The sequence below is a fragment of the Marmota monax genome, unplaced genomic scaffold (assembly GCF_021218885.2).
Source record: "Marmota monax isolate L192 unplaced genomic scaffold, Marmota_monax_Labrador192_F-V1.1 WCK01_AAM20220418_F8-fsc00017, whole genome shotgun sequence".
Classification (NCBI taxonomy): Eukaryota; Metazoa; Chordata; class Mammalia; order Rodentia; family Sciuridae; genus Marmota; species Marmota monax.
Window position 1 is genome coordinate 4067765 of NW_026695241.1, and position 17964 is coordinate 4085728.

Sequence of the window (17964 nt, forward strand, 5' to 3'; positions counted from 1 at the left end):
TCTCAGTCCTGAGCCCAATTTTTCACTGAACTGTTTGGGGTGTGGGGTAATGTAGGCCTTGGAAGGAGGTTTAAAAAACTACGAGGATAGGGACCTGTGTGGGTCACCACTCAGGCTGCTCCAGAACAGTTAGAGGACAGAGGGTTTTGTTCTGTTCTTTGCCATTCTCTTTTCTATTTGTGTATGAGTCTTGACTTGTTTGGCTGCCCAGCATTAGAACCTTCTTCCTAGTTTTGGAGAATTCTTCATGGTATAGGTCTTAATAGATGGCAGTGCCCACTTACCAGTGGAAAAGTCTAAAGGGCCAAAGATTCGCTTCCGAGTTCTCTGTGAATAGGGCTTCAACTTGTCAACTAGGCTTTTTGAAATAAGACCTAATGACAAAAGCAGACTATTATAGAGAATTATTTCTGGAAACAGAATGGGGCATCAACATCTAGTGGAAAAAGAAGTCACATCACAACTGTGATGTGGTGCTGACATTCACTGTCCAGACAGAGCAGGAGTCCTTGTGGCCAGGGTGCCATGGTGACTCATTGGCCACGCTTGGCTTCCATTTGGTAGAGTCGCTACCTGGCAGCCCTCTGTCTATCTTATTTACTGGACCTCGTTTCCAGCTTTCCCAGCAGTGTTGTGAAGGTTTTTGTGGGTGTTTTTTTGTTGTTGTTGTTTGTGTTTGTGTGTGTGCGCGCGCTACACAAAAAACCTGATTGATAGCAATGCTTGTGTATAAAATTCCAAAATAAATGACTAGATTGGAAGAACCTTGCAAGAACTAGGTGATTGATCACTTTGACAATGATCTTAGCACACTCTGGTAAATAGTTTTGACATTGTGAAAACAATGAGGGTAACCTCTTATTGTTTTACAGGTTTTTGAGAAAAATGCCACACTGTAGAAGAACTGTAGATTTTCTTAGAACTTTAACAACCCACAGCTATTTTGACCTCAGAACAAAATAGCTCAGAATTATCAACATCTACATGAATATTTCAGTGCTGGACATTTTACAGAAGACTTTAAACTTTTTCTGGATCAAAAATGCATTTTTAATCTTTGGAAGATGAAATTTATTTATAACTTTCATTCCAAAATGGACTGCATATTGCATTTGCCATATTTTTAATCATGAACATGATTACATTTTATTGAATTAAAAATCTGATAGAGAAGCAACTGAACAAAATGACCTAATTTTTCTTTAGCAATTTGGTCAGCTTCCAAGAGTGTGTGACTTGAAATAAATGCAAACTAGCAGACTCACTGTCCCCACTCACCCACCCATTACTCCCTCTTCTCCTCCTCTCCATTGTTCCAGTGTTGACATTCTTTCTTCTGTCGCAGTTCAGTGGATTTGGCAGTTCATTTTACTTCTGTTTGTAATTGTTTCCTCTTCAGCAGATTAGTCTGAATGTACTTCCTAGAGAATAATGGAACTAAGCTAAAGACCATTATCAACAGATCAGAGTAGTAAATGCAGGTTTCAGTTAAACATACAACAGATTAAAATTAATTTTAGCTTCTTGAATGACAGTTAAGGGACTCTTGAGATTATATGTCTGTAATCATAATGAAATAACATTTTAAAACAATTTTTACTTAAAGTCTGAGTTTTAAAGCATAGTACTTGATTGCATATTTTATTTTCAAACAAACCATTTTTTATAAACTCTCCCTCTGGGCTTTGTTTTTCTTTTTCCTGGAGTAGATTTGCCTTTTATTGCTAAATCTTCAAATTCTATCTAAACCTTTTAAGACCAAACTGACATGCTACTCACATACCTTGTTTCATCCTAGTCATTCCAAGTTAAAGATATTTTCTACTTCCTGACAACTTTCAAAACATTTATTTTTCTTAGTTTTTTTCAATTTTCTAACTTGTTTGCAATTACATATGCACCTGCTTCATTTACTCTGTCACCTAGTGTATTATTATGTTGTGTAATAAGAGGTGGTCATCTTTGAATCACCCAAGATCTTACACAGAGCTTTGCTCTTGCTAGACTCATATTTTGAATTATTTTTAATACCTATGAAAACTGAGTAACCTTTTTACAAAAAAGAAAAAGGGGGACTTGAGAGTGTGGTTCAGTGGTGAAATGCTTTCCTAGTATGCACAAGACCTGGATTCGATACCCATTACTGCAAAAAAGGCAAGGGGTGTGTGTGTGTGTGTAATGCTTAGCCCTAGAAGTTGCAAACAAAATGAAAACACTTTAATTCCAATCCAGGAGATAAATTTGAAGTATTTAGAGACATAAATTTAAATATAGTCTAAACAATGTGTAACTGCCTTCTAACTCAGAATTTTAAGTTACATTTCAAATAAATTGTCTCATCAGCTGTTTACTTGTTGTCCATTGATATGAAGTAGAATATCAGTTGAATTTTAAATGACACTGTTTTGTTTGTTTTTGTTTGGATTGAATCCAGGACTTTGTGCATTCGAGGCAAGCATGCTACCAACAGAACTATATATTCAGCCCACCACTGTTCATATTTGGAAGCCAAAATAGTTTAATCCAAGGTCAACCATAACCTTTTGCACTAGTTTACAATTTAGATTAAATAATTAATCATGCATCTAAAATTCAGAAATAAAAATGTATTTACAGTGATTATGACAATGATTTATATTCACAATAAGTAATATAACTCAGCATTAAAGTAACTTGGAAATTCTTACTCTAAATTACCTTTACTTGTTTAATTTATTATGGGAAAATAAAATTGTAAGAAGTCGCCATATTTGTTTCCTGTCTGTTGAAATGGAATGTTCATTCACCCCTGTTTATAAACATAAAAGACAATACATATAAATGAATAGTATGGCTTTTTATATGACTTTTTAAATGTAAATATATATCTTGTGTCTTATAGCCATAACAAGAAGTGTTTCTAAAATACGTACAGTTCACTTGTAGTAGAATCTGTTGTGTTTCTTCTTTTTTTGGTACCGGCAATTGAACTCGGGGGCACTCAACCACTGAGCCAGATCCCCAGCCTTATTTCGTATTTTATTTAGAAACAGGGTCTCATTGAGTTGTTTAGGGCCTTGCTTTCGCTGAGGCTGGCTTTGAACTCAAGATCCTGCTGCCTCAGCCTCCCAAGCTGCTGGGATTACAGGTGTGCACCACTACGCCTGTCTGTGTTTCTTATTTTTATTTAAAATTATGTGGAATTTAGTTAGAAGTCTTTTCTCAACAGTAAGCAAACCTTTTCTCTGTGATAATGAAATTCCAAGGATTGCTAGAAGGAAAAGGTAAAATAGCAGGATATTTGTAAATTTTTGATACCACATTTTATTTTGAATTATTGAGAAACTGTCCTTCATTATACCTTGCACATATCACTATTTATATACAACTTTCAAATTAAAGTACAATAGTTAATTAACATTCGTTGATCAGAACTTTTGATGTCAGTCTTAAAATAAGACATAGAGTAAGCTAATTTTTATATTTAAGGTTACCATTTATTGAACATCATTGTTATGTTATTCCAGGGAAAAGAGAAATGAAACAAATAGGTTTTGAATTCCACGATGCGCTTAGCTTCATGACAGGCACTTCACATATGTTGTTTCATTTCCTCTTCATTGCCCTGAGAAGCTTCGAAAATGGGTTTTCCATTTGTACAGGTTCTGAGATAAGTAATAGTGCTCCTATACAATGGTATTTTGTAAACATGAGCTTTGAAATTAGACCTGTGTTCCAATCCTGGCTCTGCCACACACTAACCATATAAACTCCATCTGGGCTTCTCAATTTGAGCTAGTTTCCTTATAGATGTGCAGGCACTGACCACTGTTGTGGCTCACAGTGGGAGGGCCTTCTCACATGTGTTTTAAAAACCGACTTGTGTTAACAGTTCTGTAGGAGTTTTCTGTTGGTAAGAATTGTTTTCTTTGCACATATTTGACAGCACAGTTCCAAGTATAAAAGTTCACCAGATTCAGACTCTTTAAACATTCAGCCTCAGCACTTACATGATTACAGTTTTGAGGAACATTCCAATTTTGATGGTAGAACATCATAAAAAATGGTCCATAGAGCATTCCCAAGGTAGCATAGGTATTATTTGGTATAAACTCCCACTCTACTTTAATTTGATGCACTTAGAGCCCCCTTTTCTCTTAGAGAAATGGCCTAATTGTCACCTTTCTTAAAGTCAGTTTATTTTGTAACTTGCCATTGTCAAATTTTGACTACTCTTGGGCCTTCCAGTGCAGAGGACAAAAACTAATGGGAGTCCAAGATGCGAGTTATTTGATATTAAATAAAATAAGATTGGGGGAGTATACAAGTGACTAAGGTAGGAAAATGACAGAAGGAGGGGCTGGAGTTGTGGCTCAGTGGCAGAGCACTTGCCTAGCATGTGTGAGGCCCTGGGTTCTATCCTCAGCACCACATAAAAATAAAATAAAGCTGTTGTATCCAACTACAACTAAAAAAATAAATATTTGATTAAGAAAAAAGACAATGACCGAAGAAGGAAGACACTCTGGGCTTTTCAAACCCAGAATTATGGTACAAAGTTGAAGTTTCAGCTTTAAAATCAAATACTACTGTTATCCCCTAAAATATCCAAAGGATTCTGACCAAATGTAAGCAGTCTGTCTACTTTTGGCTTTGGAAGTGCTTAGAAGAAAGTATTTAAGACTCTAGATGAGTAATGATCTTACTTAACTATTACTGTGGGAAAGGCACTGGGCTGAACTTTTTTTTTTTTTTAAGGGATACTTTATTTGGTCTTTATAGTGACCTATGTGGTAGCTGCTGTCTTTTTCCCATTTTAGAGATGAGGAAGCAATTGCCTACATTGTTTTCTCCCCAAGGCTACTTCTGTTGACCAAAAGATGGACTTGAAAGCAAAAATAACTAAATACCTACATACACTCAGGATCTGAGCTTCCACATACAACTTGTACTTTCAAAGGCTTTAGATTATATGTTTTATAACATTTATAAATAAACCATCCTCAACAGCTCTATGCCAAAACTTTAAATTTGAGTTAATTCATTTCAACAGCAATTTGTGCTTATTGTTGAAAAAGTGGGAAATGATACAGAAATATGATATAAAGTGTATTTTCACCCATGACCACTGCTTTCCCCGGACTCTTATCAATGATGCTCTGAACAGGGGTTTCCTTACAGATCTTTGTGTGTGCATGTGAGTATGTGTTTCACATACATATCTTGTTTTGTTTTATAAATAGCATCACAATATACATATCACTCTGTCTTCTCTTGTTCATATTTAATAAATCTTGGAGAAATTTTTTGTTGGTACATTTAGAGCTTTTGGTTTTGTTTTGGTACCGTGGATTGAACCCAGGGATGCTTTGCCAGTGAGCTACATCTCCAGCTCTTTTTATTTTTTATTTTGAAGCAGGATCTCACTAAGTTGCTTAGGGCCTTACTGAGTTGATGAAGTTGTCTTTAAATTTTTCAGTCCTCCTACCTCAACCTCCCAAGTTACAGAGATTACAGGTGTGTGTTATGATGCCCAGCTAGAGTTTATTTTTAATAACTATATTAAGTTACTTTCTAAAAATTATAAGCAATAGATGCACTAGTGGCTGAATTCAGGCAGTAATTCAGAATATTTCACAACTCCTAATCTCCCTTCCAGTGATAAGTACTGTTAACAATACTACCTTTTTATCATTGTCTCCAAAGGACTGCTAAAACATTGAGTGATTATAAACTGTCCAGAAACTACATGATTTTACATTTTTTCATATATTTCAGGGTAATGACTATCAGGCTCTATTATTAAAATGATGTGGGTTAGTATGTCCCCCAAAAGGGGGATGACTTTGTTTTATTAAAAGACTTCAAGTTCTGTTGTAGTTCTTTGCACTAAAACATTTTTATTCACCTCATACTTAGTATTGATGTATATTCAAAACTGCTGATAAATGTTTTACATCTCATAGTATTTAAAGGTAAATGTCCACATATCTGAAAGTGGCAGTAGAAAACCAAAAATATGTAATGACAAATCCTATCTTTTTTTGTGGGGGAGGGGTATTGGGGATTGAACTCAAGAGCACTTAACCACTGAACCACTTCCCCAGCCCTTTTTTTGTATTTTATTTTGAGACAAGGTCTCACTGAGTTGCTTAGGGCCTCAGCCTCCCAAGCTGCTGGGATTATAGGCATGCACCACTGGGCCCAGAAAATCCCATCATTATTTATAACTACAATGCACCAATAAAAAATCTAGAGAGGGGAAAAAAATACATTTATACATTTAGATGTTTTTGTTTGTCTTTGTTTCTAAACATATTTCTCTTCAGCCTCAATAGAATTAGACCTTTACTAAGGTGATTTTTTTTAAGAATTTAACCTTTATTTTATTTGTTTTTTATGTAGTACTGAGGATTAAACCCAGTTCCTCACCTATACTAGGCAAGCACTCTACCATTGAGCTACAACCCCATCCCATGATTTGGTTTTAATATTAGGTTTCTACTCAGTTTTCCTTACTAATTGAAGTTTACTTCAAAGAGCAATGCTGGATTTTGAAACTGTGATCCATTACAATGATTCTAGAAAGTACATGAACATCACATTGTTTTTCTAAATCTATTAACATTTGAGCTTATATTTACTTATGAAAGGTTTAGAAATTTTCTTAAGCTAAACTATATGACTAAATAGTTTTGTTATCCTTATACCTCATTTTTTAGTAAATTGATAGTTTTTTTTTTAATATAAACCTGAAGTCTTCACTGGTGTGAATACTACTTCTAAGCTATTTTTTAGATAAATTGGATTAAATAGAAGTAAATGAGACTGGGAGTATAGTTAGAGGTGGAGCGCTTGCCTAGGATACAAAAGGCCCTGGGTTCCATCCCCAGCACTGCCAAAAAGTGGGGGGTGGCTTGAGGGGGGAGATGGATGCAATGTTGTAAGTCTTATTATCATAACAGGCCTATAAACTTGAAGGAGGAGCTGCTGCGTGAATTTTCAAGCAAATAAAGGTAAAAATGGGACATTATTGAAGCAGAAAATATATAGCCTGTCAATTCATACAGGCCCCTTGGCATAGAATTACATTATGAATTCCTGTATTTTATTTATTCTGCAAATACTTACTTAGCTCTTACTCTGTGCTAGGCCCTGAGGTTAAAGTAATGGGTACAATAGTCCAGTGGCAAGTACCAGCCAGCAATTATAGCAGAAGTGCCCTAATGAAACAGGGTCCTAGATTCTAGGAGAGCACCTAGGAGGAAGAGGAGTCCCAGACCCAGTGTGGAGAGTAGGGATTGGAGAACATCTTCAGAAACTTCCCAGAGAAGCAAGACCTGGAGAAAGAATAGGATTTAAGTAAAGATTGGAGGTAAAAGGAGCAAGTCAGATAGAAGGAACAGCAGCTTTGAAGGCCTGAAGAGGAAGGCACTTTGGGCTGGGAAAAAAAAAAATGAGGTTGCAAAGATAAGAGGGGTGGGTAAGAAGTGAGGCTACAGAGGCAAACAGGGCTAGATGATGTAAAGAACTTTGTATGCCATGGTGAAATCATAAAGCCTCATCCTCCTGTGCATGGTGGTGCATGCCTATAATCTTAGCTATTCAGGAAGCTGAGGCAGAGGATTGAAAGTTTGAGGCCAACCTAGTCAACTTTGTGAGACCCTGTCTCAAAATAAAATTTTAAAAGAACTAGAAATGTAGCTCAGTGGTAGGGCACTTATCTAGGTTGTGCAGGCCCCATGTTCAATCCTATCTACAGCAAGCTGTGTAGCCTGATCACATTTGCATTTTCCGAAAGCTCCTTTGGCTACCAGATTTAGAAACTGTAAGAAAGGTTCTAGAAATCATGGGTTTAAAAAAGTGCATACTGGGCTGGGGTTGTGGCTCAGAGGTAGACGACTCGCCTAGCATGCGAGAGCACTAGGTTCGATCCTCAGAACCACATAAAAATAAACTAAAGATATTGTGTTCACCTCTAACTAAAAAATAATTATTTTTTCCAAAAAAAGGTGCATAAAATTCTGTAAGCAGATTAAAATCTATAAATTATAGGTCACTTTTTTTTTCCTTTTTGTTTGGAATCACACTCAAGGCCTTGCTTGTGCCAGACAGGTGCTCTACTCCTGAGCTACATATCCAGCCCCTACTAATTCTTTAAAAAGTTTTATACTGTACTCACTTATTCAGAAGAATTTATTGAGTATCTGTTCCTTGCCAGCCACTGTGTTAAGCACCTTATTCACATTATTCTCTTTAGATATTATCCCACACATGAGCAAAGGTTCTATAACCTAGTTTACAGCTAGGAAGCGTGTGAGTGCCCCTTCTGACTCTGGAGCTGCTCTCATTTGGGATTAGAGGGAATATGTCTCCAAGAGACACATTGTTGTAAAGTCAGCACATGATCATGTAAGAGGTGACCATCCAGGAGACGTCCAGAGTTTTCTGAAAAGCATAATCATGGTTCTACCCCACTAAGTTCTAGACTTTTTCCTTTTTTATTATAATAGAAATAAGGCTACTAATTTACTATTTGTCACTAGTGGAATGGTGGTTTAAGAATAGTGATCATGCTACAGTTATCTTTATACCCAAGGTAAACCACCATCTTCTGTTTTTAGATATAGAGGTATAAATCTACTGAGCTTTTCACATACTGAGTAGAGTTTGTTGTGTGGTTTGTTTTTTTTTTTTTTTAATTTAGTACTTTGACAAATCTGCAACAGAGAAGTATATAATACATTTAGGTTGTTAATATTTCAGTTCCCTTTATGGATCTTTAATTAGCTCTGCTCTTAGGAGACTATACTTCCTTCCTACCCTCATATTCCCCACAAATCCTGTGCTTGCTCTTGAATCAGAACATACCAGTATTGTTGGTGTCCTTAAATGCCATTTATATAATATTTCCCTTAAATTAAACATTACTAAGTGTCATGTATGTGTTATAAAATGCTCAAAATAACCAAATGAGATATACAGTATCATCCACATTTTTCAGGTGAGCAAATAAGTGAAAACGTCACACATCTCACAGATAAAAGAAAATTAGAATTGAGTCTCTGGTCAATTCTAGTGTAGTGGTGTATCCTGTATTTAAGAATGTGTTCATTTTCATGGTATTCAGGCCTCCTATAGGTCCTAGTTTCACATTTCTCTCTTACACACACACACACACACACACACACACCTTAACCCCACCCAATCCCACCCTCTCCTCCCCCATATAGCAAAGGATTTTTACATGCTGTCTACATACAGAGAACTTATACCCTCATGAGTATATTTCCCATTCATATGCTGCTCTCCCCCAGAGCACTCACTATAAACACTTAAAATGTCCTGCTTTATAAACACTAATTTATAAAGTAAAATAGAGGAATATCATTAAGTATCTTAAGGTTTGTTAAACTTGAGAGAGAGAGACTGTGTGTGTGTGTGTATTTATTTCAGTTTCATGGTCTAAAGAGAAATTTTGACTCCTGTCAGTTTCCTGTGTGTTTTACCCTCTTCCTTTTCTGAGTTACCAAAGTTTTTCTCCAGAAGTTTTTAGCATCTTTTCCATCTTTGTCTGCTTTTCTCTTTTATAGGGCTTGGCAACATATATTCATATTCTCATTCTCTCTCTCCATTTACAGGAATAAAGAATATAGCACTCAGTGCACATACTTTATCTCTCACTCACACACACACACACACACACACACACACACACATATTCTCTCTCTCTCTCTCACATACACACACACACACCACACACACACACCATGAATGTCAGTGATTGCCTCCTTCCTGTAAAAGGAAGTAATGTTCTCAGGATACAGAACCTTCTCATTTCCTTTCCAACATTTGCTTAGGTTTTGTGGTCAGTGGTTGATTTTACTGAGTGGTAAGGGAAGGAATTCTTGGCAACTTCCATAGCATGGTGGTGGTGGTTAATTTTTGGAATAGGTAATATCTTCACATAGGACAGAATTCAAAAAAAGTGAAGGTTCTTGCCCTTTCAACCTTGTCTCCCAGCCACTCAGTTCCTCTCCAGAGACAGTGTCACCAGTTTCTTGTATATCCTTCCAGATGGGCAATCCAGAGAGTGTACATGACTTTTAAACCACATTAAAGGGGAACACAAAATATTTAGGTGATAGCTACAATATGACCAATTACTTCTGGCATTTAGCTAATGCAAGAAAATCTCATAAGATTATAATAGGACCAGACCTTGGAAGATGCACTTCCGTGTGGCTAAATGTTACATTTTAAGACAATACCTTGATCATGCCTCTCTACCCAAAGGAACAATAAAATTCTGAGTATCAGCTACATGAATATGAGCAATAAAACCCAGAAACACCCAATTTAACTCCCCACCATACTCTGGTGCATACCTAAAATGTTGATAGCATTCTTACCTCTCTTTAGAGAAGTAAAATTAGATTTTCTGCCGGGAGGAACAAAAATAGATGAAAGACACGGGGGTGCATAAGGGCAGAGTAAGTGATAAGGCTTGTCTGACTACATATTGCTTAGGTGGTCATAAATGTACTGGAACAGGTAGACAAAGAGGAGGCCTTCAGTGGTCCCTGTATTCTGGTATTCAGACTGTTATGTAATCCCCTCTTCCTTTGTGTAATCTGTGATCAAAGGCAAAACTATGGGATGTCATTCCTATGATTAGATTATCTTATAGAACTCCATTTCAAAGCCAACTGGTGCTAGAAACTCTTCCCCAGCTTGGTGAGATCTCATCTTTGGTGAGATGGCCTGATGAGAAAACCACAAGGTGAGAATTGGGCTTAGTCTACCGCCATAGAGAAAGAAGTCTGCCAACAGTCTGAATTAATTTGGAGAGGCGTATTCTTTTTATTTATATATATATATATATATATATATATTTTAGTTGTTGATAGACCTTTATTTTATTCATTTATTTATGTGTGGTGCTGAGAATCAAAACCAGTACACATGTGAGGCAGGCACTGTACCACTGAGCCACAACCCCAGCCCCTGGAGGCATATTCTTTCCCAGTTGAACCTTTAGGTGACATGCAAGCCCAGTTGACACCTTCATTGCACATGAACAAAACCCTGACTGAAGAGCCAGCCAGCTCGCCATGCCCAGGCTCCTCCACACAGAAAGTACAGGATGATAAAAGTGTTGTTTTAACCAACTAAGTTTATGGTAATTTTTACTCTGATAATATTTTCATAGGTCAGATCAGTTAATACCAACAATTTTTTATGGATTAATTAAATAATTAGAAGAAAACAAATTTATTGAAGCCTTATACAAGTACTTTGATTTTGAAGAGAAAATTTTATTTTTTTTCTAGGAGAGTGGGTTCAAACTATTTGAAACACTCCAGGTGACAGATTTATAATGCTGGTGGAATGTAGACAACTAGAATTGGTGAAGAGAACTAGATTTTATTATAAATATTCTTCTTCTTCAACAAACCATTTTTTGAAACTACATATTCTGTGGTCACTTCAACAGCTGCTACATGCACGCACGCACGCACGCACATTCTTCCTTTGCCTGGAATACCATTTCTTTAAAAAGGTATATTTTCAATGTCGCCTCAACTGAAAAGCTATAGTCACCACAGCCTTTTGTCTATCCCTCTTATGGCTTATTGCATAGAAGTGAAATCACCTACTTTCTTTTCTGCTTCTCCTAGAATTTTGTTAGCTTCCTGAGATCAAGAACGTATTGTTTATATCATTGTATCTCCTGCATCTAATATAGAATCTGGCACATGGCTCAATAAATAAAGATTTTTAAATAAAAGCCTAGAAAATTAACCTGAAATCTAAGGCTGAATGGACCATTAGTTTGAGCAAAACCCAGAGTAGCAATTTAAAATGACTTTCTTATTGACCATTGTCAGGAGTAGGGATTTTTTTATCTGTTCTATGTTAGTCTAGCTTTCCTTCTGAAAGTGAAATCTACTATAAGGATATCCATGTAGATAGTTAATTTGGGGAAATTCTTCCAGAGAATGGGAATGGAAGCCTGGGAAGAATGAAATTAAATGAGAGAACCAATTCAGTTTTGCTCTGGACAGCTAAGCTTTATCCTACTGGAACCCTCTGAGGAGCCACATGGAATGTGCTTCAGAGTTGTCCACATGAGGAAAGAGAAAGCAATTATTCCCCCAGCCTCTGTGGAAAGTATTTCTCATGGGGTGTTTACTTCCTTGCATCTCATGGTTTTCATATGTATGGGTGCCTGGTCAATTCCTAGGAGTGCCTATTCAAGGTATCAGAATTTCCACACCTGAATATAGAAGGTACAAAAGTACAGTTGAGGCAAGGTCTTTTAGGATACTGGCTTTGAAACTGGCTTGCTGGGGGTGAAAAGCAAAGAAGACATGAGGTAAGCATGAAATGCCCAATTCAGTCTGCTTGAGTCACTCAAATTAGTTTGTGTACTCCATTAATCCAACTCATGTGGCCAGTCACAGCACAGCCAGAGACTTGCTTCAGGGAAATGGTGGAATTAGCCACATTCCAGCTGCCACATCTAGCTGGAAGCTCTAACTCATGATCTTACAACTATCAGAATTCAGTCAGGGAAGCTGAGCAACTACAACATATGGAATAAGGATTTGAAGCTTATACAGTTGCCAGAGAAGCTGAGGAAGTAAAGATCTGAAAGAGAGAGTGGCAAAGGACCAGATGAGTTGTGTACATGAGAAGCCACACATGTCCAGCCTCCAAATTGGGACTGGGGAAAGGGACTCATGGAGATTGGCTGTTGTGTCAGTGGTACTGTATCCATGCATCTAGTGGTAGGCATGAGGATGGACTTGGGTGGGACATCTGGATGCAGAGAAGAAGCAAGGACAAGTCAGAATCCACTAGCACTTCTGTGACATGTGTCACCTAGCTATAGTAACTTTTAGAAGGTAATAGCTGCTTTCTTCTGCCTTCTAAGTCTCACATATTTCTTTTTATATTTTTTATTTTTATTTTTTATATTTTATATTTTTTTTTATCCCTACAGGGATAGAGATTGTGAGAAATTATTCAGGTTAAAGCCAGTTGGAATACTATAAATCAGACCGATCACCCTATTGTCCCCCTTTACCAATACTTCAGCACATCTGGGTAGTCTACCAGGTAAGGTAACCCAGACTTTTATCCCAGGGGTGTCCGAGCTCTTGTTTCGTCATTAACACTTGCTACAGTTGCTGAGTCTTTGTTATCAGGCAAAGAAGCACCAGAAGATGCCCCTGAGTATCCCTTGGGTTCTGAATGAGCTCCTCCTTACTGCAGCACACTCAAGATGCACAACCACAAGTTGGCCTGCCAGTACATAGATGGTCTTAGAATTCTTTGGGTGTCTGTACTCCTACCTTCTAACACAGGAACTGTATTTTCTTAATCAGACAGCTATAACCTCATCTGGATTGTTGGTTTGGATGTAGTGGGAAGAAGCAGGAGCAGATCTTGAAGAAGACAGGCATGATCTTTTCAGGGTCTCCAGACAAAAATATGCTGTTGTTTTCCAGCTGAGAGTTGGAGGAAGCTCCTTTTCCTAGACGAGAAAATTTGGGCAAATCTTGGGATGTAACAACATTTCAGGTCACTGAATCAAACATCCCCATTTTGGGTTTCTGTGTCCAAATATTCCTATCAGGACCCAGGTTTTATCATAGAAGACTTAGTGAGGTTTTCATTCAAATCTTCTTTGTAGCTCTGATGTCCTGCAAATTAAATCTTGAGCATGAGTTATGGCAGTGCACCATGCAGTGGCAGGAATAGGGTTTCTTTAAATACTGACCTCAAGGTCTCCAGACCTTGAAGAATGCCTAGGTTTAAGAGTTGGTTAAGCTGAGCCAATAGTTTTCTTTTTGCATGGCTTCTAAAGCTGTTCACTAAAGCCAGCCAGTATCAGGGACTTAATGTGCACTAATGTTCTCATTCCATTTAAGTGCCACCATTTCTGCTGAGCTAATTCATCTTTCATTTACACATCATGTTAATCTGCTCCTAGTGAAAATCCTCCTGTTGTCCTGTTGCTGCCAGCAGAGGTTATCACCTCCCTCACTTATAAGTGTATGGGTTGGGGGGATCTAATTCTGGAATATCATTCAAGAATCTTGTTTTCTAGGGCCATTTCTAGCTATCTTTGGGTATTTCCTCTCATTCCTAATGATCCCTGATGCAAGCACAGCCCTACATCTGAGCTTGAATGCAGATCATGTATTTGGTAGGTTCTCCCAAGAAAGGGTGAAGCTGGGAAGGCAGGAGAGCAGTATATATATGAGTGGTTCCCTGAGCTGGTCATGCCTGGGAGGTCTGGGTTTAGACTCTTCAGAATTGTACCCCTAGGGAGAGGTAGAGGGGAGCATATATGTATCCACCCATCTCCCAGATGTTGCGATCTGAGGAAGGCAGTTTAAAACATTGAGGCACAGGTTGGCTTGTCTTCCAACCCATATGTCTTGACTCGCATTTTCTGCCTTAGATCTGGAATTCTTAGCTCCGTTTGTAATAGGTAAGTAGGGATGATGTGGTGATAATGGCATTTTAGAAAACATAAACCTTTCAGCCATGTAGATTGGAATATCAGAGGGAAGGAGAAAGTAGGAAAGCTTTTCAAGAATTGATGTGTGAGGTGCTTAGAATTTGAAAAGAGGTGGTGTTTGTGCCAGTACGTATAGACATGTCTTAGAGGTAGAATTAAAGAGGCTAATCAAAGAGTATTTTGAAGGAAGAATCGGTGGAACACATTGATTACATATAAAGGTCAAAGGAAGATGGGTAGGACGTAGAAATTTAAGGTTTTCTGTCCTAGAGAAAGGTACAGTGTTCACCATTATCCTCTGCACAGTAATGGATTGCTTTAGCCTGCATATGAAGAACTAAGTCTTTTGATCCAGCACAGGGTGGTAAGAGTGAGTCAAGAGTTAGTAATGCAGCTGTCTAAATTGAAAGCCTCTCTTTCTCTTGCTTTCTGCCACCCTCAATTCCTTCTTGCCTCAAGTCCCACAATCAGTCACCATATAGGTTAGCAGGGAAGAATCGAAACAACTTTTCTTCAAGCTTGTTTGTACTTTTAATCATATTTCTAATCTGGTGCCATTAAAGGGTCACCCTGCCTAAGGCCAAGTCTAGGGCCAGCCTTGTCCAAACTTATAATATTCTTTTATGTTGGTTGTTGAACTGTCATCTCCCTCCCACAGTCCTTCCCTCTCTTCTGTCATTCTCTTCCCAACCAACCCCAGTATGAAACTCTGAATCTGGAAGCTGCTTATATATTTCCTGATGGCCACAAGGCAAGGTGAGGTTTCCCTCTGGCATTGGTTAAACAAGTAAGATGTTGTACCTAGGAATAACCACAAGTGAGAGTGGAGAGCAAAGACAGATCCTGACAGTGTGCCCAGAGAGCTGTCAACATTGAGGCTTATATTTAGTTACCAGAGGAACATAAACAGAACAATTTTTTTACACTTTTTAAAAAAAATTTTTTTTTAGTTGTTGACAAACCTTTATTTTATTCATTTATTTATGTGGGGTGCTAAGAATTGATCCCAGTGCCTCACATGCAAGGCAGGTGCTCACCACTGAGCCACAACCCCAGCCCCAGAGAACAATTTTGATAATAAAAACAGAAAACAATTCTGTTTAACATGCAGGATCTTTTGAAAAGGGGCATTTTTTGCCCACATTAAAGAACAGAAAGCATGCTGGCAAGAGAATAGAAGAAAAGATTAAACAATTAGGAGATAGATCTATAAAATTTGGTTATCACCCAAGCAAAAGAATTATAGAGCACTTGCTTAGCACGTGCAAGGCCCTGGGTTTAATCCTCAGCGCCACATAAAACTAACTAAATAAAATAAAGGTATTGTGTCCAGCTACAACTAAAAAATATTTTTCAAAAATTATAGAAAGATGACTTCACATAATAAGCCAAGCTCACAACAGTATGGTTGCAAATCTACCTAAACAGAATATGTTGGTGCCTTTTTCCATCTATCAGATTTCTTGGCTACACGTGGAGTTCATTTTATTATAAGAAAAGTATCTTTTTAAAATTTTTTTTAGTTGTAGATGGACACAACACCTTTATTTTATTTTTATGTGGTGCTGAGGATCAAACCCAGTGCCTTCCACATGTGAGGCAAGCACTCTACCACTGAGCTACAACCTCAACCCTATTATAAGAAAATTATTAATAAAAGCTTTTGAATTCATTTAGAAAGTTTTATGGGTTTTTGAGTCTGTCATCACTATGCAGCAAAACACCTGAGAACCTCAGTGATGTGTAACAAAAAAATGTTTAAATAATGTGTGCTTCAGTTTGCAGCAGCTGGGGCTACTGTGGTGGCCACTGTGGGCAGCAGGGGTCCTTTGTTCCCAGTGCCACTTGTTATCCTCTTTGGACCAATAAGCTAGTAACCACAGTGTCTTTACATGACAGAAGATAAACTTCAGCTCAGGAGACTAAGGCAAGAGGATTGTGAGTTCAAAGACAGCCTCAGCAACTGCAAGGCGCTAAGCAAGACCCTGTCTTTAAACAAAATATAAAATAGGGCTGGGGACATGGCTCAGTGGTAAAGTGTCCCTGAGATCAGTCCCGGGAACCAAAACAAAAAGAAGCAGCAGCAGCAGAAAGAGGAGGAGGAGGAACTCTTATGAGAGCAATTCTGTTCAAAGTATGACCATGGTGAGATAAGCACAGAGTATCCATATAGAAAATATTCTAGCAATTTGACATTGCCACAACATTCAAGTAGTATTTTTGTTGTATTTTATAAAAATATTGGATCCATGACAGATTGGAAGTTTATCCAATATTCTGTCTTACTCTAGTTTATCATATATTCTATCTTAGCAATTCTCAAACTATCCTTGACCAGAGATAGTTTGAGAATTGCTAAGATAGAATATATGATGTTCTGATCAGTAGAAATAAATACCTGCACTTGCACATATATGGTCATTCTCATCTAGGCACTGGGCTTAGATTTGTACAGTATTTTTTTTTTTTAAGAGAGAGGGAGAGAGGAGAGAGAGAGAAAATTTTTAATATTTATTTTTTTAGTTTTTTCAGCGGACACAACATCTTTGTTTGTATGTGGTGCTGAGGATCGAACCCGGGCTGCATGCATGCCAGGCGAGCGCACTACCGCTTGAGCCACATCCCCAGCCCAGATTTGTACAGTACCTTGTCACCAAAAATCTGTCTTTGGGCTAGGAATACAACTAGGTGGTGCGGTGCTTGCCTAACATATCTGAGGCCCTGGATTTATTATTTTTTAAGTTGTTGATGGACCTTTATTTTATTTATTTATGTGTAGTGCTGAGAATCAAACTCACACATGCTAGCTAAGCGCTCTACCACTGAGCTACAACCCAGCCCAACTGTTGGCATCTTGTTTGCTAGCCTTCCCTTGCCAGCCTCCCCTCTGCCTTGCTATTATCTGCATATTTTCAATCCAGTGTTTTTCACTTTGATAAAAAGTATATTATTGCTAATTTAGATACTTTACCATAACATGAAAATGTTAATTTTGACAATATAAGATAATTCTCTCTTTTAAGCTAGGTGGGCCTGCAGAACAGGCAAGGGCCAGATCATCAAGAGATACATAGTTTGTGTTTTTTTCTTGAAGTCATTTGCAAGCTATTGAATAATTTGTTACAGAGGCATACATAATTTGCATTTTAAAGGATCATTCTGGCAACAGTAGAGAACAGATTCAAAGGGACAAGACTAGAGATGGTTTTCTTTTTTTTTAAAGGGTGTTTCAATTGTATAATTGTATAGGGAGAAAATATGGAATTTTGAAAACAGTGATAGAAATTGAATAGAGATCCTGTGGAGGGGATGGATTTAAAAGTATAATGAACAGCACTTGGTGATAGATTTAATAAGGGCTTTAGGAGAAGGAGTCAATAATATTACTTAGATCTCTGGCTTTGATGACTGGGTAGAAGTGATTCCACTAAAATGCATTAAGAAAGGGA

General features: G+C 37.6%; 1 protein-coding gene across 6 annotated transcripts in view; it reads left to right on the forward strand.

The window, feature by feature from the left end:
- Btbd7 (BTB domain containing 7) overlaps positions 1-17964 on the forward strand; it is a 120860-nt gene that overhangs the window by 74131 nt on the left and 28765 nt on the right. Inside the window, exon 4 of one of the 6 annotated variants that reach the window (XM_058577814.1) lies at positions 12989-16739. The exons of 4 other annotated variants lie outside the window; for them this stretch is intronic. In XM_058577814.1, coding sequence (XP_058433797.1) covers positions 12989-13020 — 32 coding nt within the window. In that variant the 3' untranslated portion in view covers positions 13021-16739. Of the gene's footprint in view, positions 1-872; positions 9209-12988; positions 16740-17964 lie in introns of those variants that run through there. One more of the 6 variants, XM_058577815.1, reaches the window with a different exon arrangement.